The sequence below is a fragment of the Vanellus vanellus genome (genome assembly GCF_965231255.1).
Source record: "Vanellus vanellus genome assembly, chromosome: 1".
Classification (NCBI taxonomy): domain Eukaryota; kingdom Metazoa; phylum Chordata; class Aves; order Charadriiformes; family Charadriidae; genus Vanellus; species Vanellus vanellus.
The window spans coordinates 16,363,765-16,390,331 of NC_138905.1; the positions used below are offsets into that span (position 1 = coordinate 16,363,765).

Sequence of the window (26,567 nt, forward strand, 5' to 3'; positions counted from 1 at the left end):
GCCAGGGGGTGGCGGCGCGGGCGGCGCGCTCTGCCCGGTGCCTCAGGCGGGGCCATGGCAGCGGGCGAGCGGGCGGAGGAGCCGCTGGCGGAGCTCAGCCACTACCTGGTGGCGCGGCCCATCTACAGCGAGGCGGGCTTCCAGGAGGAGAACGAGCGGCGGCCGCCGCTGCCACCCACGCTCCGCGAGCGGGCGCAGGCGGCCTGCAGGTGGGTGGCGGCGCCCGGGGGGGGCTCCGTCGGGCGCTGGGAGCCGGGCCGGGCCGGGCCCGCAGGGGAGCTGTGAGGAGAGGCGGCGGGCGGCGGGGGACGCGCTGTCCCGGCGCCGGTGAACTCCACTCGCCCTGGGGTAAAGTGGCCCAAAGAGCTCCAGTGTGTCCATAGATCGATCTTTGCTTCCCTTCATATCGAAGCGCGCGGAGGCCGTTGCCCGTGGGGGGCTTCCTTCGGGAGACAGCGCTTTTTAACACCCATCCCTGTCTGGAAGACATGACCCTGCCAGTCTCTGCCTCTTAAAATGGGCTTGGCCCCAGCGTTCTGTCAGCTTGGGACTGGTGGGGTTTCCGATTGCAGCCCCTTGGGGTACGTTCATCACTTGTTTTCTCGCAGATGTTCAAGAAAAAGGGCCTTTCAGGTTACCAAGTCCTTTCTGCCCATCCTGGAGTGGCTGCCCAACTACCGGGTGAAAGAATGGCTGGTCAGCGATATCATCTCGGGGGTCAGCACCGGCCTCGTCGCCACCTTGCAAGGTAATGCCAGGCACCTCGGTCCTCTGATCTCCAGGACGCTGCTATAAGGCAGCCGGTTGAGCGCAGGGATGTTATGCAGATGGAATTACAAATCTGAGACTTGTTATTTAATACTAGATATTAGGTATTATTTCCAATAAATAATTAATGGTTTTAATTTATTCTCTTTTTTTTTCTGTGCTTGGCCCGAAGATTTAAATTTCCTTTGATGTGTTATCAAGATGTATTTAACTTTTTTACCAAAAAAGCCTTTTACTCAAAGAGTATTCATTTTGATATTTAAAATTTTAATTACATTGTGATAAATTAGATAGGTCATGTAGTCTTATGCCTCTTTCTTGGTTATCTGAGCCTATAGCTCTCCTGCAGATGCCTACAAAAATCTAGTTGTTGCTCCAAAATAATGCAACATTGATAGCTACTTCAGGTGTCTGCAGAAAACAACCCTCAAGGAGATGGTGGCATTTTCACATAAAAAAATTATAAACTTGATGGATACTTACATGGCTTACAATATTAAGTTTTCCTTATTTCCTTATTCCATTTATTAGGAAAGCATTCAGTAGGTTGAACAAATAGAAAAATGGCAGGAATACGCAGAAAATAATTAAAATAAGCTGCTTAAAAGAGACTCAAAGGGCAGAACCATTCTGCCTGAGGCAGCTGAAGAGGTCCACTTTCAAAGACAAGACTAACTATAACCCTGACACAGTCCAGCACATTGGTTTCTTTCCTCTCAATAGTGTTCTTACATTATTTTCACAATTTTTTCAGGACTGGGGGAGGTCAAGCTAGCTATGTCAACCCCACATTTTCCCTCGATGGAAATTAGGCGTTTGCACAAGGGGGCAAAGATTCACATTGGGAACAGAAAGCAGTTTACACATTCCTAACTAGCCACAATATTCCCTACTGTCTGTTCCCTTGGAGCATGCTAGGGAGGCACAGACTGGCAGAAAAAAAGCATTACAAACTTCTGCCTCAGGTAGAGGGTGATCTGAGCAATAACAAAGTGATTTGTCCACAGCCCCACAGACAGCCTGTGTCAGAGCTGGAAGATCTCTGCCAAAGGTAGTGCCACAGTTACAGGACTCTATAGTATAGCCTTTCTAAAGCTATAAATGAATTGGGCTAGGTGGGCTTTTCATATGACTTAAAACAGCTATTAAACTCTTTCTGTAACCCCCTCTTTTTTTTTTTTTTTTCAGTGGAGCCTGATTTTCTCACAATTAGATTCCACTTGTAAAACTGATTCCTGAAATATAGTTTGGTCTCCCACCCAAGTATTAAAAAAAACCCCAAACATTAAAAAAACCCACAAATTAGTGCAAATCTAAATCTAGCAGTAATTTAAAAAAACAATACAATAATTCTGAAATTCTAAATCATACAATACAGGGAAAATTGGCCAAAACATTTGCCACAAAAGAGAATTCTGGGATCTTGAGGTCCCTGAAGTTCCTAACTACCAGCAACTGTGTGTGTTGTTTGCAGCCCTCCCCTAGTCACAGTACTATGACCAAGACTTCAATTGTTTTGAGCTCTGATAGGTTTCTGCGGTATCTTTGAAGAAGAATACTACACCCTGCAGTGGGAGCTAAGTGGGATATAATACTGAAGGCAACTTTTTTTTTTTACTTTTTTTTCATTATTTGTTGGATTTGATGGCTTGCACGGGTTTACAAAGGAAGACGATGATAAAGATCAAAACTCTCAGATTTGTGTGATTTATTTTTGTTTTTTAAGTTTATAAGCTGATACCGAAAAAAAAAATGGCCTGATTTTCAGGAGGGCTAAAACATACTGAAGCATATTTGTAGTGCAATAATTCAGAGTCTGTGCTTGAAATTTCTGGCTGTAACTAGAACACTTCACATATCCCTCTTTTCTCTCAAGGGGCAGACCATTCACTCTTGAACAGTGTTCCCCCACTTAAACTTCTCATCTGAGCCTATGTTTTGTGCTGCTTACACAAGTACAGGAACATCTTTCAGTAGTTACTCATCCAACTACCAGTGTGGGATATACAATCATTTACAGTCCTTGATACACACATACATGCCTGCAACTGATTTACAGACAAAACACATTCTAAATTGTATCTGGACAAAAGAAGTAAATCTTTCTGAAAGTCTATTCTAGACAAGATATTAGTTTGTTGAGAGATTTTAATCTGATGTTTTGATGATCTATCCTTTCAGGTTTGGCATATGCTTTGCTGGTTGCAGTTCCTGTTGGATATGGTCTCTATTCTGCCTTTTTTCCCATCCTGACATACTTTTTCCTGGGAACATCAAGGCACATCTCAGTTGGTAACCACATGTGTTCAACTTACAGTGAATAATCTATTACAAAATGTTAATCCTTACTGTGAACATTCATATTTCATACAAGATAACTACTTTCTGAACCAAATTGGTTGTGTTGAATATTAATATTGGTGGGTTTGGGGGACTTAAGTCTTATTTCTTCTCTGTACAGGCAATTGTGCATAGCTAACTTCAGTTGTGCCCATGCATGCTTTTTGCTTGCACTTATGCTGAAGTTTATATCTTGCGTTTGGCTACACTCTATGCAAGAAATTACAAGATCAAGGCCTCAGTAGGCAGTGTGAACAGACAATTTGTCTATCAGCTAAAGCTCAAGATGGCTAAAACAGAGCTCTTAGTCTTCTCTACAAGCCTTCCTTGCTGCAAGCCTTCCTTGCTTCCTTTTTTGATCTTCTTGCCTGTCGCGGAGACCCAGAACCTGTGTGTCCACTCCAGCCTCGCCCTAGGTCCTCACATCAAGGCTATGGGTAAACCTTGTTGATTCTTTCTGAATACTTTCTTTAAAGTATGGCATTTACTTTCTGTCAGTTCTCACATTTAAAATTCATGTTACGACTTGATCACTGAAGTTTCTTTCTCTTCATTCTAACAAAACATGGTCTTTCCTTGTTCATATCTACTAAGAATAGATTGTTTTCCCCTCCCAAAGCTTTGACATGCTATGACATTTTTTAATCAACTATCTTCTCTGCTGCATCAAATACTTCCGTATGTTCTCTCCACTTTGTTAGCCTCTTCTTACCCTGCCTATCAGCTCACATCTGCTATCCAGGTCTTGAGTTGTTACCTCTACTTGTGTTGACATTCCTACTTTCTACATTATCAAACACTCCTTTCTATGCTTTTTCCAATACTCTTATTCATTAATTGTCCTCTAAGGTATCTGTAAAATTAACTTACCCTTCTTTAAGACATTTTGTGACATTTTCCTTTTCTGCATAATTTTAGTAAATAACTGCAACAAATGCAATTACTTTTAGATTGTGTGTTGCTAACACAATGATCACTTACTCTATCTGTTGTCTTGCCTGAAGTACAGTTTCAGTCATCTTTAGCCAATGTAATACCACACTACTGCCAAAAGATGTGGTCCTACCTCTTGGTGCATGTTCCTGCCACCATTGTGGTGTTGGGATTCCTGACTGGACAGCTATGTAGCTATCTGGATCATCTGAAAACTAACTGTGACAAAAAAAGAAAAGAAAAAAGTTGCTTTCAGCTGGATCAGGGGTTTGTTTCATCTGCTTGTGGTTCTTATAAAAGGGAGATGCTCAAACATGTTGCCCCTTTTGGACTTGGTAAGCAAAGCATGAAAATGCACCTGTATGTACAACGTAAGTTATGTAAGGAAGGAATTGTATCTTTGTGTCATGTTTGCAGTGTCTGTGGCTCCTGGCCCCCTAATACTACTAATGTAGCCCAGTTAAAATATTAAATGGATTTTCTGATTTAGAGTTTGCTTGTCTAATCTGACAAATGCTTCCTTTCAATGTACATTAAACTTTAGTATGTTCTGTTTGTCATTACAGGTCCATTCCCTGTAGTCAGTTTGATGGTGGGATCTGTTGTATTGAGCATGGCCCCTGATGATAATTTTCTCATAGATGGCAGCAATGCTACAGGGACTAATGGTACCGGGACACTGATAGACACTGAATCCAGAGATGCACAGAGAGTACTGATTGCTAGTACCCTCACTTTTCTGGTTGGAATTTTACAGGTAAAATAGTTGGCTTGAAGACTGAAGGTTGATGTTGCTTTAATTTTAATGAGAAAACATACAGCATAGAAATACCTTCTAGGTATATCTACTAGGGTAGTAAAACATTTTCCTGTGGTAAAAGACAAAAATGAAGGAAAGTAATCCTAAATTCTGAAGAGCTTTGGGGGATTATTATTCTTATCCTGGGCAGGGTCTGTGGCAGCATGACTGGGAGCGCAGACAACAGAAGAATAGCCCCGTGATTGCAGACCAAGAGACCTGCAGGAAACTAAGTGCTAGTGGTGTATATTCTGGAGCATCCTTTCACACATTTCTTCATCTCCTCTATTTCCTTGGATGGCTACACTGGGCTGCAATGGGGGAAGATGGTACTAAGACTCTGTATCAACAAAGAGGAAAGAACAAAGAATAAGAAATCACCAAATAAAAGTGTACCTTTTGTTGTTTAGCAAGCCATTACTCTTCATGTTTTTTTCCAGGTAATATTTGGAGCCCTTCAGATTGGTTTCATTGTGAGGTACCTTGCAGATCCACTCGTTGGGGGATTCACAACTGCAGCTGCTTTTCAAGTGCTTGTGTCACAATTGAAAATAGTCCTAAATGTTTCAACTAAAAACTACAATGGTGTCCTTTCCATAATATATGTAAGTATGCCCTTCTAATCTGTTTTGGTTTTATGCCAGAATTTTTGTATAATTGTTTGTCTTCTGCTTCCATTTCATACAGGAATCATTCATATATATGGTGGTAAGTATAGGGCATTCATTTAGTTCTCACTCTCAGGAGGATCTGCAGCTGTTCCTTTATAGCTGTGGGGCATTAAGTAGCTGCTTTTGGCGTTCCCCAGGTAGCAAGTCTAATTGCCATCTGGAAGTCTTTTTCAGGCAGAGAAGGGTTTCACAGAAAGTTTAAATGTAATTATCCATCCGAACAGTTCTTCTTCTCCAGGTTGTCACTTCTGGAGGCTGCTTTCCATCCCACCCCTTGCTTTCTGGCTTATTGTGAGCTATGTTTCATAATTTCTTAACGCTGTCAGGTCGTCTCCCACGGCTGACTGGTCCCAAGCCTCTTTTCTCTTAAATCAGCAGTTCATTCTGAATGGTAAAGGGCATCGTTCTTCATTCCACACTGTAGCCATACTTGTGAATACCTAAAGAAGGATGTGGATTCCCACCCTGCAGCCAGGTACTTACTGGCTAGTTAAGGTGAGGCTAAATGTTGCTGTCACAACTCCATTTGTTGATCTTAAAGAAAATGATCAAATGGAGAACCGTCTTGTCTGGATTACAAAAATACTGAATTCCTAGAAGTCTCATATTACAGAATAGTCTCTTTCCCCAGGAAAATTGTTGAGAGTTTTGTCACTGACTTCAGCATGAAACTCTTCAATTTCATAGTATTTTATATCTTGCATAGCACTTCACATTAGAATAACATCTTTTTAAAAGAGGCTGATCTCAAAAAAAAAAAGTATTTACAGATTTCACATGCCAGTTTAGGCAACCAGACTAGCAAATTAGCAATAATAGGATGAATATAACTACAAACAGCAAGGTAAAAGTTAGTTAGAAAAAAAATCTGGTGGACTATTTGGGGGAAAAAAAAAAGTTTTGGGCCTTTTCAGAATTAGTGAAAACTCTTTCCCTCAGAACAAGGAAAATTAGATGAGGCAAAGTAATAGACCTTAGAGCAGACTTGGCAGGGTGAGGGACTCATTAATCTTGCAGGTTTTTCTATTTCTATTTTTTATGTTTATTGAAGGGTGATTAGTAGAAAGTATTTTTGAAAAGGAATTACATGGTTCTTCCAGATCCTGCAAGCCTGAGTGGAATGCTGACTTTTTAGGTTAAAGCTCAAAGCTTCTGTGTTCTTACAGGTGAACCAAGTCAGTGTGTTTGCAGATGTGTGTAGAGCAAAGAAATTGTGATTTCTGGTCTGCTCAACCAGTGACTTGCCTTGTCAGTTTCAGCAAGTTTTGGACTTGCTTCAGAAGTGGTGTTTAACAAACTGTAACAGTAAGCATCCAAGCAGAATTCACAACCCAAAGTTAGGAAGTTACTGTTCCCCTGCGAAGCGGGGCAGTGTGAGAGATGGTCAGTAAAAATGGGACCTATGGTAAGCAGTACAATGGGCAAGAAATGTCTTCAGTCATCTGAAGAAGGGCATCTGATTCAATGTTTCAGGAAGGCTGCTGCTTTAGGTTAGAAAACATAGCTGGTTAAGCACTTAGACGTTTTATTTCAAAACCAGAGTGTTTTCAGAATGGTAGTAGTGGTACTGCTGCTGCAACCCTCCCCTTGCCTTTAAACTGGCAGCTCAGTATTTGGGGAGCTAACCAGGATGCAAGAAGTCTGTTCCTAACCCCTTTGCTATGAGCTTGTTCTGTTAAAGCTGCTTCACTATGCATGGCAAAATTAAATTTTCTTGGAGACAGGGGGCAAGTGAGAATTACCCTGGTGCCTAGGGGGAGGACAGAGAAGTATTTATAGCTTTTCTGTAATCAGCCCTTCCTGTTTTCCCTGTACACTTGTTTGCAATAAACAGTAGTACTAAGCAAGGGCATAGCAAGGGTAGAGAAGGGAGCTGCCTATTGCAGCCCCCTTGTGAGAATCCTCCAGCCTGGGACTGAACTGTGCTGGGAGGGTTAATGTACCGTAAGGTGAGGTTTAGTGACTGCTAAACCTCAGGCGTAGGATTCTCCACAGCCTGGCAGGACCCATGTGTTCATACTCATTCTCTGGATGTCAACAGTGGAAATAGGAAACACGTAAACCACAGACCATACATACTGGGCTTGTAGTGAACCAGAATTTTGTCCATGGGTCTGCTAGCTGTCTTTTGAATAGAAAAATTAGGATCTCCCTTGCTAGTCGGACAAAGTGAAGAAGGCATAGATCTTCATGGGCATGTTTTATGTTGTCATTTTTATTTTTCAGACTCTTATTGAAACATTTGAAAAAATTGGTACCACCAACATTGCAGATCTTATTGCTGGACTCCTCACCATTTTTGTCTGCATGGTAGTTAAAGAAATAAACGATCGGTTCAAACACAAGATACCTATACCTATACCAATAGAAGTCATTGTGGTAAGCAAAGGAGCATAACAAAAACTGGTAACAGATAAAATACATGGGGCTAGCTGCAGGAAGACAAGAACCCTTTTTAAGTATTAAAACTGTTATTTTATTTTATTACAGACAATAATAGCCACTGGCATTTCATATGCTGCCGACCTGGAAAAAAAATACAATGCAGGCATTGTTAAGAGCATTCCAAGAGGGTGAGTGCCTTTGTTTTCTGGAAAATAGGTATTATTTTAATTGGCTAAAAATGACAGTGGTAAGAGAAAAGACATAAAAGAGATATTGAGAGCTGTAACCTGAGTTTAGAACTCAGAGCTGGAGGTGTCCTCAGGTTTACTTCTGGCTCTGTCAATTATGCCACCTAAATATGTTGCCTAGCTTTCCTTTGTCTGTAAAATGGGCTTAGGAAAGTCTACCTGATTCATGAAGTTCACCTGAGAATTAATTGCATCATGAACATATGTGACTATGGGAAATGTAAAAAAAAAAAAACAAAACAATTTTTAATGATTAAATTCTGCATAGATTTAATTTCTGTAGGCCTGAGTTATCCCACTGTGGTTCATATTCATGCCACAACTGTTATCCCAGTCAGTCGTGTCACTTCCATAGTCATAGGAGCAGGGATGTTCAGGATTACAATGGTAGAAACTTTCACTTGAAAGATTCAGAGCACTTCACAGTAGTAACCTTCACATTCCACTTGGTATTCAGAGCTTGATTAATTAAAATTTGTGGAAACACAGTGGGGGATAAAATGTTTTTGAGATCTGTAGAAAAAGTATGTTAACAATAGTATGAAGTGCCATTAACATATTTATGTAATTCATCATACTACTCAATACATCCTTTATTCAATGCTTCAAAAAATGTACTTTTTCACTTTGCTATCATAAGGCCAAATCTCAGTTATGCTGAGAACAATGGGAGCGTTGTTGCTGACTAATAGCATCAGGATTTGGGCTATGGTGAGCTAGATAAGCGTGTTCTGTATGTCAATGGGCTGTTTCCACCTTTTTATTAACTTGAAACATTACACTTCATATTATAAGCAACCTGTATGCCTCTGCCTCAAATTCCTTGACAGTTCTAGTAAGAACAGAATCTGATCAAAGTTGATAACACTAATATATTTTCTAAATGCTAGATTTTTGCCTCCTGAACCTCCAGATGTCAGCCTGTTTTCCCAGATGATGGCAGCCTCCTTTTCCATTGCTATTGTTGCTTATGCTATTGCCGTATCTGTGGGAAAAGTATATGCAACCAAATATGACTATGCTATTGATGGAAACCAGGTATGTATAACCAAAATAGTTCATAAATATAGTGAATTTAAGTTCTGTTTCACGTTGACTTATGTAGCCAAATGAAAGAAACATCACTCACACACATTTTTCAGACTAAAGTTGAAGTCTGACAGGAGAAATTCAATTATTGAAAAGAAATAGCTGAAATGTTCATATATTACCTGACAAATTTACCACATAGAGATGAACTAGATGTGCTCTATCTTCAGTATGGGCTTTTCATACTAATTAATTCCTTCTGTATTGCTTTACTGACTGCAGTAGCTCTGAAAAGGTAATTAAAGTTAATCACTGTATAGGGGAATTCTCTGGCGAGGTTGAATTGACATAGCCAACTTCAGCAACCTGTTTTTCATTTCTACTCACAAGGCGTATTTTGATGTCTGTTGCTGGGGGGGCAGGGAAACAACGTCAAGCTAAGAAGCTGCTCTGGACAGCTTTATTTAGGCTTAGTCTACGTGCTGGATTTGTATCGGTTGAACCTTTCAGTTAAGGCATGATTTTATTCCTACAGAAGAAATTATTGTACTTCTTAGCATGACACCAGTTACATCAATATAAATGTACTTGTAACTGTATAGCTAAATCCTGCAGCTTCACAAAAGTAAATGCCTACTAGCAGATGAACATGAATAACGGTCTGCACCAAGTGGCTGGATTGTTTTAACCATTGGTTTCTGAAGGCACATAGCTAGAATGTTACACGAGCTATGCATTGACAAGCTCTTAAAGATTGCTGCAGTTGTTCAGTGTTTTCACCAGGGATTATGTGGTTTACCCATGGGCATGGGAAAAAAATGTCAGAAAGCTTCCTTGTCCTGCATCTATGCTAATTTTGAATTTTATCCTTTGAACACGTGAGAAAATACACTTACTACAATAAATAGATAAGCTGAGCACTTTGTTTCATGAGTCCTTTATTTTAGTATTGATGGATTACATAAAGTTTGATTTTGGAAACACTGTTTTGCAGTATGTAACAAAATTGTACTTCTGAACGTGCTGGTCACTTTACAATACAAAAGTTCATATCTAGTAACACTTTGATTTAAAGTTGCCTAAAATGCATTGACTTACAGTTTAATAAATCTGAATGAATAATACATATTCCTGGAATTGTTGTTTGTGCTGTTCTTTTGTTGAATATACTGTTCTGCCAGCACTGATGTGCTTCAAAGATACTAATTAAATATCATAGTAGTAGAATTACTGTCTATAAAAGCAAAGTGCCTTCCTTTCAATACTATGCTATGAATTTTACACATAGGAAAAGTTAATTGCAGCTATGAATGATGGGCAAATAATTTACTTGAACTGGACAAGTTAAAATAACATCACAAGAGCAAGTAATAAAATAATTTTGAAGGACAGGTCAATAGTACTATCTGCCAGTGGTTTTTTTTGTCTTCATAGATTCATAGATCGTTAATACCCAAGAACACTGGGAACTATACTTCTTGTGGAGCACAGCTGTTCCACAGGAATAGGCATGAATCATCTATGTCTGTTCTGTTAAAGAACATGACTTCAAAATCCTGCTCTTGTAGTTGGAGCTTAATGAAAAGATTACAGGAAATTTCATTTTGGAGAAAAGAAAGGAGAGAGTCAAAATCAAATCTTAAATTATATTTTTAAAAAAATTGCAGTGAGTGAAAATCTCTTGTGACTGCGTCAGCTTGGTGAAAACAATGTTTCTGTCAATTATATGGGGTTGTGGGCAGCTCCCAAACGCCTCGTTTCCCAGCAGAGGAATGGCCCAGATCCCAGAACATAAAGCTCCCAGGGTCCTTGTCACTTGAGCAGAACAACCAGCATCAGTAGGCGCCAGCATCTGTGACCCTGGGGCAAATCTATGAGAACGCTGCCTGGGACTCAGCGTGAGTTCATTGGGATGTTCAGAGTGAAAAACTTCTGGCTCAACAAACTAGAAGTTTTCAGTGAAACTGTTTTATTGCAAAGTTCCTGATTAGTTCTACTAATAATACAATGATTTGCATTAATTAAAGGCTTGTCTAAACTCAGACTGTTGTGCTGATTAAAATTATTTGTTTAGCTGATGATACTTGGGAGTTAAATTTATACTAGACCCATTTGTTGATGCAATTATACCAGTGTAATTGTTAGAAATGTTAGGTTTGCTAACATTGTTGGAAATAAGCTTTAAATGTCTTAATATAAAGATAAGTATGTCCATGTTAGGGAGAGTATAACAACTTTGTTGTATTGATTTCCAAACACAGGTAGTTACAGCAGCATATGAGGAATTTGTGTAAACATTTAACAACTGTTACTAGTCCATACCCTTCTCAATATTATTGTGCTACTGACTTTATAAACTACTGTAGAAGCTATTGTCATTCTCCATTGCAAAATTGTCTTCAGGTTTCTGTATTTACAATATCGTCCAATTATCTTTCAGGAGTTTATTGCCTTCGGGTTCAGCAACATTTTTTCAGGTGCCTTTTCTTGTTTTGTTGCAACTACTGCTCTTTCACGGACTGCAGTCCAAGAAAGTACCGGTGGAAAGACTCAGGTAATGACCTCTTCTTACTAGTACTGTGCACGGGTAAATTTAATCTTATATAGGGCACAGCTTTCAAAATGGGGTGAAAATAGTCCTAGAATGATTGTGTTGCTGGCACGTGGAAAGCCACAAGTATCTTAGCTAGCACCTTGTGCTCTGGTAGTGAATCATTCTTGTAGCTCTGCCAGAAGAGGGCAATCAAGTTTTACATAGCATGAGTTACATTAGGGGTCAGAAATCCTTCAAGCCTAATTCCCCAGAATTTCATTCCCAATTAAGGGACTGAGTTTGACACACTAGGAATTCAGGATGAGGGAGGAAATCCTCTCGCAGCTGCCTAGAGATATTTAAGTTCCCATATGCTGGCCTGAGCAGCCCTGCCATTTTCCATTCATCATCTGCCCACTGCCATCCTTCTCATGTTGAGTAAGCTAGTCTGTTTTACAGTACTACAGCTTTGCCTTTTTTAACCATGGAGAACTACAGGTTATCCAGCACTGCCATCCTTCTCATGTTGAGTAAGCTAGTCTGTTTTACAGTACTACAGCTTTGCCTTTTTTGACCATGGAGAACTACAGGTTATCCAGCAGCCCCCTTCTGGGCTGACACAGACTCTGCTCCTTTCATCTGTCTATGCAACATAACCCCTCCAAGAGCTACTACCTTGCGTGCAGTTGTTTGCATTACCTGCTTAATTGAATTCCCTCTGTGTTAGCTGAAGTGTATAATGATTGCCCACATACACCTGAACACAATGGCATTTTGGCAGGTCTCCTTGTTCCTAATGAAATGTAATGTGCAACTACTTGTACATTTTTCTTTGTAATCCTAGAAACATAAGATAGAGTCTTAATAAGTTTATTTCCTATAAACACTCTGTTCTTTGCAGGTCGCTGGTATAATCTCCGCTGGGATTGTTTTGATTTCCATTGTTGCCCTGGGGAAATTGCTAGAGCCCTTACAAAAGGTACCGTACTGGTCTTCTGCAGGACAGTCACCAGCACCAATCAGAGCCAAATGCTCAACTTTGATGGGCAGGATAATAGCCCTGTTTAAACTATGGTGACTGATACCAGACAAGGCTCTGGTATATAGTGTATGATGTTTAGCACTATCTTAATATGCATCTTTGCTTCTGAATAACACTTTTTCATAACTTTTCTTCACAGTCTGTGTTGGCAGCTGTAGTCATAGCTAACTTGAAAGGCATGTTCATGCAAGTGTTTGATGTTCCCCGTCTGTGGAGACAGAATAAAGTGGATGCTGTAAGTAACCTAATTTTTTCTTTTCTCCTGAATGTTTTTGCCTTTTAATGCCATCCAAGTTTCTCTTAACTACCACATAGACAGAATTTTGTAGAGTTAACATCAGAAAACTTTTGTGTGCATCCTCAAAATGCAGGTGCCATGAGGTCAGTTAAAAATTCCCTGGTTTAGAGTTTTACATAGTATTCTGCTTATCTTCTTTATTCCCTATACCCCACAATGAGGGTGCCAATTGGGGTATTCCTGTGCAGTGATGACTCCTTTGTAGCAATTACCATAGTTTACAGCAATCTTGTGTTGAGATGGCTTGAAAATCACAATAAAGATGGCCTGTTGTCACCTTTACCATTCTGCTTTGATCTTTTGCACAGTTTAAATGGGTCAGAAAAGCTGACCTTTTCGTAATTCATGTGCATATATTTATGTTGTTACCACATTGGCATCCTATTTGCCTGGATAAATTCAGGTAGTCCTCAGAAAATGTGTTTTCTTGTTGTAGCAAGACTAATTCAAGCTAGAATGGGGATTCATTTAGCATGCTAAGTGGTAGATGAACAAGCTTTTCTTATGAACTGCTATAGCCATATCTCAGGGTACTTGCTTGCATCTCCCACTCTGTTTTCTGTGGAACCAACCTTCAGTGTGGCTGTTAAGGCAGGAAAAGATTGCATGGAAAGTATTTTCTCCATGTGCCCTTACCGTGCATAGATTTTACAGTGTGTGTCATTGGACAGTACCTGCCTCAGGTAAATCTGAAATTTTTTAGTCAATCATTTACTAGTCCTCTTTACAGGTAAAAGATCCTACTGACTTCAGTGAGAAGCACAGGCACTCAGCTTTTTGTATGATTGGGTCCACTGGGTGTTCTACCTGGGCAGTGGCATAAAGAGGAACTGAGGAGCCCACTTCAACTGTTCTGCCTGAATATTCAGTGGAGAATTTAGAGAGTGCCATCAACCTGTTACTATGAAATGCCTCTCTTTGGAACATTTCTGATTCTTAGATATCACTGAGGAGCCCCCTTCCCTCTCTATATGTTTGCAGGTGGGGCATCTTACAGTATTTTACGTCTTGGGAAAATAAATTCTTTTCAGTTTCTAAAGAAAGATTAGCAAAGACTGCCACCATCAGAAAGAAGAAAATGCAATAGTTAACTGCATCCCCTTTAAATTCACCAAAGTAACTGGATCCTTGAAAAATATTGTTACGTTAAAAAAAAACTTAATTCCTAAAAAGCTAACCATGCCTAATAAGATAGTGATGGATAGAAGCATCTTGGAGGAAAAAGGCTTTTGTGTGGAATTCAACTAATTGCCAGTGTGCTATGATCATCTCCAAAGTTAAATTCTTCTCCTACTCATGTTATCTGGTCTAGTGATTCTTTAGCATGACCAGGAGTTATATATTATAATTAAGAGACTTTACGTTTGTTATTTCCTCTCCAGATGATCTGGGTTTTTACATGTGTAGCATCCATCATTCTGGGACTTGATTTGGGATTACTTGCTGGCCTTTTGTTTGGATTGCTGACAGTTGTGCTGAGAGTTCAGTTGTAAGTAACACAGGATCAGAAAGAATTGTTATACCATGAAAATGGAAGACAATATGCTGAAAAGCAAGATGATTTGTGGCAGAAAATCTGCTTGGGTTTACAAAAATTTTTAAATGGAAAAAAATCTTTTCATTAGAACAAAACACTGTTTGTGTGCTATCATTTAATTGCACTCGAGAAGCTGCATTATTTTATCAGTATTTATTCTATATCATGTTGGGTACTCTGGTGGTACTTAGCCATATGTTATTTATATGCCGACATAGTTGATATCTAGAAAGGGATAGGAACATTCCAGATCAAATATAAAAAGATGTATGAATGGTTTCAGTAATCAATTGACCATTATATTAACTCTTAGCATGTAATACTACTACAGTATGTTGCACATGCCAATAACCTTTTCACTTATTGCTTATACAAGACTGAGTGTATGCCTGTGAAAGAAGAGGAAGAGAAAGCATGGGAATAAGACAAAAGGTTGTGCTTGTGGCTGATTTGTTGCTGCTCAAAGAACATATGGTAGTAGAATGGTGAGAAAAGGTGTCTTTGCAGAATCTTCTTTGGCCATCTTGCTACTTTTCATTGATCTTTTCTCTGAAAATACAATGTAACTCCTTTCCTTCAGCCTGGAGTCCAGAGAGTATGGTTACCAGCAATACCAAAGGATAGTTGCACTGTCAACAAATGCACATAAATAAAGCCTTGCAAAAGTTGTTACAGAATAGTAGGCTATAAAAAATGGAATTTGAAGATCCTCAAAAAAGATTCCCAAATTCAACTCAGATTTGTGAAATCAAAATATAAAAGGGAGGTGAGGCTTTACAAACTGCAAAACAATTTGCTTCAACTGTTAAAAATGTATCTGGAGACTACAAAATATTTTGGTTTTGTTATTGACTGAAATAAAAATCAAAAGGGTTGGACAAAAAGTTTTAAGTAATGTGAAAAAAAATGTAAATGTATTGTTTCGGTTGATTTGGAGTGAAAAAAAGTGATCAGTCTTTTTTCAGAGTCAAAACATTGTTTTTTTATTCAAACCAAACTAATCTGCTTTTAAAACATTTTTCTGGTTTGGGAAACAAATGGAACAATTTATTCATTCAGCTTTACATAGAAATGGTGCAGCAAGTAGGCTGAGACCAAATTACCTTGTCTTTAAAATGGACAATTTACTACAATTTGGAAAAAGACCCTTGCACAGTGACACAAAACAAAGATAGAACACTTTTCCAATGAGGCTATTAGTTTGGTAGAAGACAGCAGACTACATAAGTCTATGACATTTTGTATGCACCAATTCCTTCAGTTCTGTGAATGCCTAGGTATGATGTTTACCTTCAATGTCTTTTCTTTTTATTTCTGTTAGTCCTTCATGGGGTGGCTTTGGAAACATTCCTGGCACAGACATCTACAAGAAGGTCAAGGACTACAAAAATGTAAGTCATTGCTGAGTTGTTTCCTTTCATTCTACAAGCCAGTGTAAGACAAACATGTAAGCCTTGATTATCGTGGACAACTTGAATTTGGAAGTGGAGTGCTCGAAGATAACAAGTTTCAGCATTAAATTCTTCATCTTGATCCAGATGTTTGGTCCATATTGCATGCTGCAGCTGTAAGCGTCTTAAAACTGAACCACCTCAATTATCAGCAAAGATACACCATTTTTTCAGAATTAGATACGCAGCTGAACTGTTGAAACAGTTAAACTGCTTCTTATTATCCAAAATACGGTTGTTGCTGCTTAACCTTATATTCTTTGGCAACAGGTTATAGAACCAGAAGGTGTGAAGATTCTCAAGTTTTCAAGTCCAATTTTTTATGCTAACATTGATGGACTGAAAAGCAGCCTCAAATCCACAGTAAGTGATATGTGATGGTTTTGGATGCTTCTTAACTGTTTTTGAGATTTCCTCAGAATTATATTTATGTAAAATTAAATAATTTTGATCCTTTTTCTGCAGGTGGGATTTGATGCAGTCAAGGTATATAATAAGAGACTCAAAGCACTGAGGAAGATACAAAAGCTAATCAAGAAGGGGAAATTAAAAGCTACTAAGGTAAACCAATTCTTTTTCTTTCTCAAAGGATTACCGTTATAGCTTATTACTTTAGCCTTAATTATTAGTTTATCTGTACTCATCTTTAAAATAAAGATGGAAAACTGTGACTTACTACGATGGTAGGAAGTCTGGAACCCGCAGGAGGCTTAGCAGAGCAGTTCACCTATTGCCAAAGACCCCACAGGTTCAGGCAGCTGTGATAGTTATAGAGTTAACAGGAGTGGAGGCAAGAGATTCCTTGAACTTACCTCTACACCTCAGCACCTCAGATTATCTCTGTGCAGTAAAAATTCTGGCTTTCGTGTGTACATGCTCTGCTCATATTATCCAGCTTCCTATGCACAGGTGAGTGGTGTCAGTTGGCTGGTAGACTTAGCCTTCCACATCTTCAAAGAAAGCAGCATATGCTCCTCTGAGTATAGAATGTACATTTCAATAATTAAATGCTTACAGGAGTGGACAGGTATGGGCAACCTATTAAATCTCCAGAGATGGAAGTTAGAAATGGGTTTTCTGTTGTCATTGGTCTCAATGTAGGATGAAGTATTTTCTGTATATATTACAATTTATGATGCAGTTAAATGCTCACTTATGTGACATTCCAGCTTTTGACCGTTTTACCATGTTATCATATATAGTAAATCTAATTAAAATCTGAAAACACTGGTCTTAAATATCTCCTAGAAATAAAGCTATTGAGGGAGGGAGTAGCTCTGAGGTATTTATTTTTCTGGATAGTGGCCTTTTTGTAGGAAGATGCTCTTCTAAGAAGGAAAAAAAGAGGAAAGGAAATACACCGCACAGAGGAGGAGGTAATGTGCTCTGTCTTGTTTTTCTTTAAATTCTTGGATGCAGTATTGTAATCCAAGACTAAGGGAACAGACAGATTCTTTTAGGGATCTTGGCAGAATGATGCTGGCACTAAATTGTAGTTACAATTAAAGCTTTATTTTTCTTAACAGGATTTTATGATTAGTGTAGCACAGATTTTATGGTTAGAATGGCATAGGATTTCTACAAACAGAATCAGTGTAGTACAATTTATAAATACCTTAATACAGAATTTATAATACAACTTAACTTATAGTTTCTAATCACCTAGACCTTAACTTATGGTTTCTAATCACCTGGACCCTCTGCAGTTGGGTCAGACCTTAATACATGGTTTGATGTATCAGTATAACAATTATAATCTAGACTCAAAAATCATATACAAGAAGACAAGCCACTCACCCAGTCCTCGGATGAAGCAGATGATGGTGCGGGCATCCCTGGCCACCAGGGGGTCATAGGCCTGCAGCAGTTCCAGTCCAGATTCCCCACTTAGGACTTGTAACTGCTTGATTTTATGGACAGTTCTCTGTGCGCTGTTACACTTCCCTGTTCTGTGACGGGGTCATCAACAACACCTGGTTGGCCGGGTGCCTGGGAACTTCAAGGCTGGCAAGGAAGGGAGTAATCAGCCTGGCACCCAGGAATCTTGAGGCTGGTAGGGAGGGGAAGAAGAAATCTGTTCTGTTATGTCTACTTGCTTCACAGGACCTTTAAGGCCTGAGAATGAGGGAAAATGGAAGGAATACGTGATCTGCTCTGTCACAGAGAATGGCTGCTTGCCTTAGAAAATGGCCTTAGTTACACTAACCACATTACCTGAGGTTGGGAGCAGGGCGTACTGGTCACAAGTATCGTCTCTTTCATTCCTGAAACAGAAGGTGTCACAGGGAAGTATTTCCTGTAACTCCAAAACTTTCTCCATGATTGAATGATATATTCCATATATTATCTGCACATTAGAATGGTATCATCAGTGAGCCTGGTATTAATAATGAAGCTTTTGAGCCTGATGAGGAACCTGACGACAACGAAGATCTTCAAGTTCCCACCAAAGAAGTAGAGATCCAGGTGGACTGGAATTCAGAACTCCCCGTCAAAGTAAACATCCCCAAGGTTCCCATCCACAGTCTCATTCTTGATTTTGGAGCAGTAACATTTTTGGATATTGTAGCTGTGAAATCAATAAAAACGGTAAGTGCACTTTTTTCTGGTGTTCCATGAAAATGAAACTCGTCAGTAGTATGTAAATCAAGAGCTGTTAGCTGAAGTTAATTGATGAGCTTTTAAAAGTCTGTTGTTGAAAAATACCTTCAAAACTTACATAGCAAGATGTAGAATATTGGTGTGTGCATATTTTAGGTGAAAAAAAAAAAAAACAAAAATGCATTAAAAAAACAATATGAAGGTTGCATAGTCAAGTACTCTTAAATTAGAACTGCAAAATGTGGTCCCCTTGTATGCATATGTTATGAAATATTTTAGTTATATATTTTCTTTCCACATGCCTCCTACCTTAATCTGGGCACAGGATGATGCTCACTCAACACAGAGGTAGTAAAAATTTCATATTACCATCACTTTTCAGTCTTTAGCCACAAGATTTATTTATTCATTCCATATTATTTAAATTATGACAGAAGGAAGAATGATTCATTTCTTTATAGGGTTTTCTGTGGTTAATATCAGAGCGCTTCATCAACATTCATTAATTCATCTGCAAACATCACACTACGTAATAAGGAGATAATATTCCTAGTTTAGGGAGAGGGAAATGAGGTGAAGAGATTAAGGCCAAGTATTTCCATTATTTTTTGGTGCCCAGTTACAAGTGCGTAGGATCAGATTGTTTAATTTTTAGTCTTTTATGATACTTCGTATGTTCAGATTGCTGCTTTCACTAACTTAATTTTGCAGCTGGGACTGCTTAGCCTATCTATAAACCACATCTTAGATTACCAAGACTCTAGACTTTTTCTAGACTTGCCTGCCACCAGGGAGCCACAGGTAGAATCCAGTCTCCCACCTTTTAACTAACTGAAATACAATACCGTGTGCCTTGCTTCAGCCTTCTGTCTAGTTTCTACTCAGTTCTGACTTCTGACACAGAAGAGATATGGGGTCCACAGACATGACTCTTTCCATATGCAGCTTTTTCATCCAAGAACAGGTCCATCTGGTGCACTGCAAGAGGGGAAAAATCTGTGTAAAAAAAATCTGCATGTGCCAATGAAAGATTGTATCGTATCACACATACATGGGGGGAAGTAAAGCTTGCTCAGGCCCATGTGGTTCTCACTTGAAGAGACATAATTATTAATATTATGAGAACGGAATGAGAACCTTAATAGGCAGCAATGTATGTATGTGAAAAATTGATAGTTCCACGTACATAGTTGAAGACAGACCACTTCAGCAACCAGATACTTAACTATGGGATCTTTAAGTATAGCAAGCAGTTCCTTATTTATGATGGATAAACAGAACATACAATTTGGAATGAAGACACTCAGGAACAAATGAAGTGTGTATGTGCGCCCGTGCATTACATATATAGACATATATATATATATATATGCATTTTCTCCTTACAGACTTTATTTATTTATGTTCTTGTTGCAAACTTTTATTTTTTTAGATAATTAGAGAGTTTGAGAGAATTGATGTGAGAGTATACTTTGCTTCATATCAAGGTAAACATCCAAATATTTCTACTACCACTCATGCAAAGAATAAAATGAAGATGAGAAGGGATCTCTAGATGTGCCTGTGGGAGGATTTGTTCTAATAAAAATTTGAATTGTCACACTGATAAACATGGTGGGCTGCAGTGGGACACAAAGAATGGTGGGGTTTAAAGGAAATATAGAAAGTAAAAGTAAAGACAAAGCTATGATTGACTGATTGATTGATTTGACTTTCTTTTGTTCAGACAACCTTATATCTCAACTGGAACGGAGTGCCTTCTTTGATGATATTGTCAGAAAAGACATATTCTTCTTGACTGTCCATGATGCTGTGCTCTACATAAGGAATCAAATGACATATAGTGACAACCAAGATCCTGTCTTTGAGAAGGTAAGGACATCCAGTAGGATGTTTCCCTTCCATCATCTAGCATTCGTTCTTGCAGTTTCCATTACAGCATGGCACATTTGAAAACTAGACATAGAGCTGTAGTACAAATAAAGTGAGAGTCTAGTAAATTGGACAGCTTCTCTAGTACAGGAATATTTTGCTAGATCAAAGGAAGGCTCTATTGACCCCAGGATCTTGTTAGTGAAAAGAACTGGAGAAACAGGAGATATGCAGAACATTTCATCCTAAGACGCATTTTCTAGTTTCTGACAACTGGCAGCTTAAGGACTTCCTCAGCTGGAGGTTGCATTTGGACCATTATGTTTAGTTGTTGCAGGTGGAGTTTTCATCAATGCATCTGTCATACTCCTTTTGGAACCCCCTCTACATGTTTTAGCATGACACTGTACTGTGGCAATGGGTTCTGTAATTTGAAACGTGTTACATGACAAATATTTCCCATTTGTTTTAATCCTGTGTGATTTCTGGATTGTTAGCTGCAATGAAAAATCATTCCCTGCTCCCTTTCCCGACACTATTAATAATTTCATATACCTGTGATCAAAGCTGAAGAGTCCCATTCTGCTTGGTGTGAGTGTGCATGAAATCTGTTCCATGCTATTATTCATTCTTACTGCCCTTCTCTGTGCATTTCCTAGTTGTATTCTGTGGGTTTTGAGATAATCAGAACACTCGGTAGTGTTTAAAGATGTCAGACCTCATTAGAAAAATAGCCATATAATGTTCTCCTGTTTTTTCACCCCAATTCCTTCCCTAGCAATCGCTATTATAGTATTATGAATAAATAGTAATTAAAACTAATATACTGTTAAATAATTAGGATGGAGCCCTTATTTTTTTTGGTAATTTTTGCTCACTACTCAGGATCTAGAAGTTTTTTCCTGTCTTGCAGCCAAGATTAACATTTTGACAAAGCCATACAGCAGTTTAGAAATCAACTCTGCTTTTATTATTTTTACAAAGCCATAACTAGTTGTATCAGGAGGAGCAGGACCAAAAGCTCTCCAACATTTAAGTTCCTCCCAGCTGAACTAAAGCAACAGCTTTTTCAAGGAAGAGTAAACAACAGAGTCTTGTGAGTTGTGGAAGTTATATTAAGGTACCTCAGAGTAATAAATCAACTTCAATGATACAGACAATGTGTAACTCATCATGTTTCTGTATTTCTTTCTACCAAGATTTCACTCATGCAAGAGTCTAAAGAACCCATAGAATTCACAGAAACAAGCCGTCCTGATGATGAACTTGATGTTCAGGAAGAGGTATGCACTTAAAAACTGAATGTATCTATTATTTATAGAATACTGCTGGCTTTATTCCTTTGCATTGAGTCATGCTGTGAGAGTATGGTGGATGAACTGAGCCTTCTCCATAAATAAATACCCTATTTGGGCACCTGGATGTCAGTGCTTAGTGGAGGAAGTTGAGGTCTTTTTGACATGTAGTAGATTGTATGTGCACAATCACCTCCTGATCTCTGTCACTTTAGGACTATTTTGCCTTACGCAGGCCTGAGTTAGGTGCCTAAGAGAATACTTGGTAAGGCTCGAGGCACCTGAGTCCAAAGTTACAGCCAACTTTCCCCCTTAATTCCCCCATTTAACACAGGAGACATCTTCTTGCACAATCTAAACATTTTACAGGAAGCTGCAGCAAAGCATTGTACTGAACATAACTAACATGCAACAACACAAGTCCATTAAAGCAATACCGTGGTATTTTGTATTTACAGAATACTACCAGAAAATAAAGTAGAACTTACTGGTAATATTACAGTGCAGCACACAGGCCACTTATTCAGAAAATAGGAGATTGGGCTAAATGCCCTTCTGTAGCCTGAGATGGATTAAACTAGTGATGTGTCAATACCTTGGAAGCATTACAATGCTCCCTGTAGGTAAAGGCATGATTATTATGTGTCCCTCCTATTATGCTACTGTGGTACTAGTCAGAACTCCATTCTTAATTCCCTGGCTAAAATGGGGTAGTGCCCTGTGCTCGGCCACTCTGCTCCAGCAGCAGGAATGGAAAGGGGCTGGAGGCATGCTGTGACCCTTCTCTCTGTCATGCTCTCGCAAAATGCGGCAGCAAGATTTCTGTGCGTGTGGGATGTAGAGGTGCCTGGAGGCAAGTAGGAAAGAGGAGGCTGTGGCTGGGTAGAGGTTCTCAGCATCACCCTGCATTGTAGTTTTTAACATAGCATGAAGTCTTGTAGGAAAAGGTAAGGTCAGCTTGGAAAGCAGATTGGTGAGAGGAGAAGCTGAAATCCTAAGCAAAAGCCTCTCAAACTTCAGGGCTTGGTAAGTAGACTGTGATACTTGATACTCCTGATTCACCCCTTCCATTTTTGGTTGGTATAAATATTGCAAGAGACCCAATTATTATTCTTCATCACTAATACAGGGAGAAGCACTTTCCACTCCTCTCTAAGTCACAGTGCAGAAAGGAATGAAGGATTAAAAAAGCTAGAAAGACACCATGATTCTGTAACAGAAGCATTTGGGAATGGCAGGCCAAAAAGACTCGAATTCTGATTTCTATTCACAGGATTGCTTAGATATTTATATCATTGTCATTAAATAAGAAAAGAAGCCAGACAAAACTAACAATCCAAGGTCAAAGAGTGTTCTGAGAGGTTTCTGCCCTGCACTTTTATAGCCACATTTTGAAAGTGAGAGCTAGTAACCTTCAGACCTGCAGCTTCCTGACTGAATGGTCCAATGCAGACACACGTCAGAGGGATGCTGCCTCAGAACAGTTACTTTCTCCGTACTTTCGCTGAGGTCAGGTTGAACTTAGTACTTTTTAGTTAACACATACACAAACATTTTATTTTTCCAAGCGGTGTGTACTCAGAACTAACCATTGTCTGTTTCTCTCCACCCTTTGAAAATCATTTCATTAGGCTATGCGCAGACTTGCTTCATGAGGACGGACTTCTGGTACTGTCTTACCTGTGAACTCACAGCAATACTTATGCACCGGTACTATATAAGCATTTCCTGCAATGAAACCAATCTTTGCACTTGAAGAAAACCCTGATTGTTTGTCTGAATGATATAGATCTCTAGAAATCTCCAAATTTTAGCTAACTTTATCCTGGAAATATTCTGGACCTTGATTCAACAAGCACTTTCCATTACGATATATTGATAAAAAAAAATCAGAAGACTGTTACGAATTATGTACTCAGTTTTGGGACTAGTGAGGCAGAGGTGCTATACACTGTTTTATCCGTGTGTATAGGATGAAAAGCTGCTTTGTGGTCTGCCCAGGAAAGCTGAAGAGACCAAAATCTTTGGATGGCAAGCCTTTTGTTCTGTGTTTGTACAATGCCTAGCGAGAGGGCAGGAGTTCTAGCTGGGGAAGGCTTTGCAATTCTAGAACACTACTGTGAGCATACGTGCTGACAAGTCTTGAAAACTGTGTCGTGATCATTTTTTCCAAGCAATTTCGTAAATTGCTGCAGGTTGTTAGATAACTGCAATGGGTGACAGGTGAAACAGTCACATGAACAGAAAATGGCACTGAACTACTATAAAACTTTAAATAGGATAAGTTTCAATAGAAAAGACCCTTGGATATGGGTTCGTTAGTTTTGTGTTAATCCCATGATAATAAATCATGCACTACTATTAATGACCATCCCTAAAACAAAGTATACACAGATTATTTTGGCTGGGTTACATATCTTTCATCAAGAGGCAGATCATGACATAAATTAGATTAAGGAAAACCTTAGTCCCCAAATACTTAATGGGATCTGTAGAACTGGCTGCTACTGAGTGCAAGTAAGAAAGTCAGAATGTGACCTAGTGTACAGGTTTGTATTGTGTTTTTTTTTTTTTTAATGGAATATAGGCGTTTATTTAGTTTTATTAATAGTTATATTTTTATATAGCATATTTGTCTTTTAATATTTGACATCAAAACACTGCTGTTCTTTTAAATTTGACAGTCCATAATGCACAAGTGCAATAATTTACAAAAGATAAAGGATTTGACCCACAATGCTCTAATCCTTATTTCAGGACTGTATAAAATAGATATGCAGGAAATCAATTCTTACTTTTCATGAAGAAGAAATGTGTTTTGATGGAAAACAGACAGCTACCTTAAATTTTTTAGCACTACATTAATATTTTTAATTGAAAAAAGCCCTGCATGGTGAGGGAACAAATAATAACAGAAGTGTAAGAAATGTCCAGGGACAAATTTCACAATGTGGGCTAATTAGCTTCAGTATGTTCACATATTTAAGTCTCCCTTGTTTGATTACGTCAGAGAAATTTTCCTATATCACACTGCACAGAGAAGATTTTTGCTGCAAGTAATGTTAGTGGAAAATCTCAGGTTAAAAGCTAAGCACTAAATAAATTATTCTGTTCTAAGGACCTGAATGAACTCCAACAAAAATCAGTGAAAAAACTCCTATACCCTTCAGTCAGTTGGACAGTATCTTGCATAGTAGGTAACAGCACCAGACTGACATCATTGTTCTCCAATTGAGGCAAAAACTTCAGTCCTCATGACAGTCAGTGAAGTTTCTCATTTTGAATGCAATACAGGCTTCAACCTAGATGATACTGATGTTCCGGCAGGAAAAACGCTGGTTTGTATTTACAAAGACATACGCCATTTGCATGTCAAGCTGAAAATGAGTCATTTGTTTAAGCAGCATATCAGACCGATTTGCACCTCCTCAGAGGGGAGTATTAATTTCTATTTACACTAACGCTTAGGCTCAGGCTGCGATTTGACAATTCACACTTTTAGCTCTACCTGTCCTCATTCTCCCCCCTCCCATTCACCAGCCAAACGCAAGAGGTTGGCACTTCTGCCCACATTACTGACAAAACTTTCGTATCAGGCCGTGGCCCCAACTTAATCTGAACATAAGCCACTGTTGCCAGTGCACACAGCACATAGCGATGCAGGACAAGGCCAGTAACATGTTTCTCAGAAGCTGTATTGCTTTTCTAAAGTGGATGTGCATTTTACGTAGAAAATAAAATATCCTACCTGGGACTGATAAGTGAGGTTTCAGCTAATTTTTATGCAGAACACATACTATGGAAAAGATGGTGTAAAAAATTATAGCAGTGGAATTTTTTTTTCCTCAAGAGAACATCTGCACTTTGAAGTTTGAGCATGGATTTTTACTTGACAGAAATGTGGGCTTATGTTATTTTTTGAACCTCCTCCAGTTCTTGTCCATACAGGTATTTAGAAAAAGCAATTAAATATTCAACAGTCTTCCAGTTTCCTTTCCAAAGATGGTATTTTCACTGGAATTAATTGTGATAAAAAATGATGCAATGCACTTATTCTTGGCTTGCGTACCTCTTCAAGGCATGGTTGTATTTGTTCTTAATTTAACTGGCACAAAATATTCAACTTTTCCTGAAAAATAGCATTACACACAAAGCCTGCAGTTACACAGAATGGTAAGAGGTAACATGCAGAAGGCATTCAAATACCTTTCTCAGTGGGTCAGGGGGTATGTGCTGCTTAATTTTCTATGTATGTATCCATCAAAATGAGGGATACCAAAAGAATGGATTTTGCAATGAAGCTAAAATTCTGTACAATTTTGTACTAATTCAAACATCCATAAGTAATGTAACTAGACATGCTTATCTTTTTTGAGTAGAACGAAGAAGTGATATTTTTGTATGCATTGTCTTTGCATGTAAGGTGTTAAATTTGGAGATGTGTTTGAAGTTTTTTATCCTTTTAAAAAGCTGCATTTTAAAAGTAAGTGTATCCATTAACTAGAAAATAAAGTTGTCCACACTGAAAACATGCTCCATGCATCTGCATATTTGTTTTCTTATTAAACTCTTCTCTTTGTGAATTATTATTCTGGGGAAATAAAGCATATTATGGAGGGATCAGCATCGTGCTTCCCTTGGGTCTGCCTTTTCAGGAACAACAAAGACAAAAGGGAAAAATCTGTTCTCTCTGCCTTGTGGGGAGAAGACAAGAAACATTAGGCTTAAATGGCAGCTTTTATACATTAAGGCTATATAAAGATAA

The 26,567-nt window shown here is 38.8% G+C and overlaps 1 protein-coding gene across 1 annotated transcript; it reads left to right on the forward strand.

Annotated features, from left to right (window-relative positions):
• Positions 1-54: 54 nt before the first annotated feature.
• On the forward strand, positions 55-23,457 carry SLC26A4 (solute carrier family 26 member 4; the record flags this gene model as incomplete). The annotated part of the gene is made up of 20 exons (XM_082487356.1): positions 55-209; positions 609-748; positions 2,950-3,060; positions 4,608-4,798; positions 5,281-5,445; positions 7,738-7,890; positions 8,002-8,084; positions 9,035-9,182; positions 11,614-11,727; positions 12,608-12,685; positions 12,888-12,983; positions 14,429-14,535; positions 15,905-15,974; positions 16,305-16,397; positions 16,500-16,595; positions 18,393-18,623; positions 20,068-20,122; positions 20,362-20,507; positions 21,707-21,790; positions 23,434-23,457. 20 exons carry the CDS (start codon positions 55-57, stop codon positions 23,455-23,457), a joined length of 2,340 nt encoding a protein of 779 aa, XP_082343482.1.
• Positions 23,458-26,567: the final 3,110 nt, after the last annotated feature.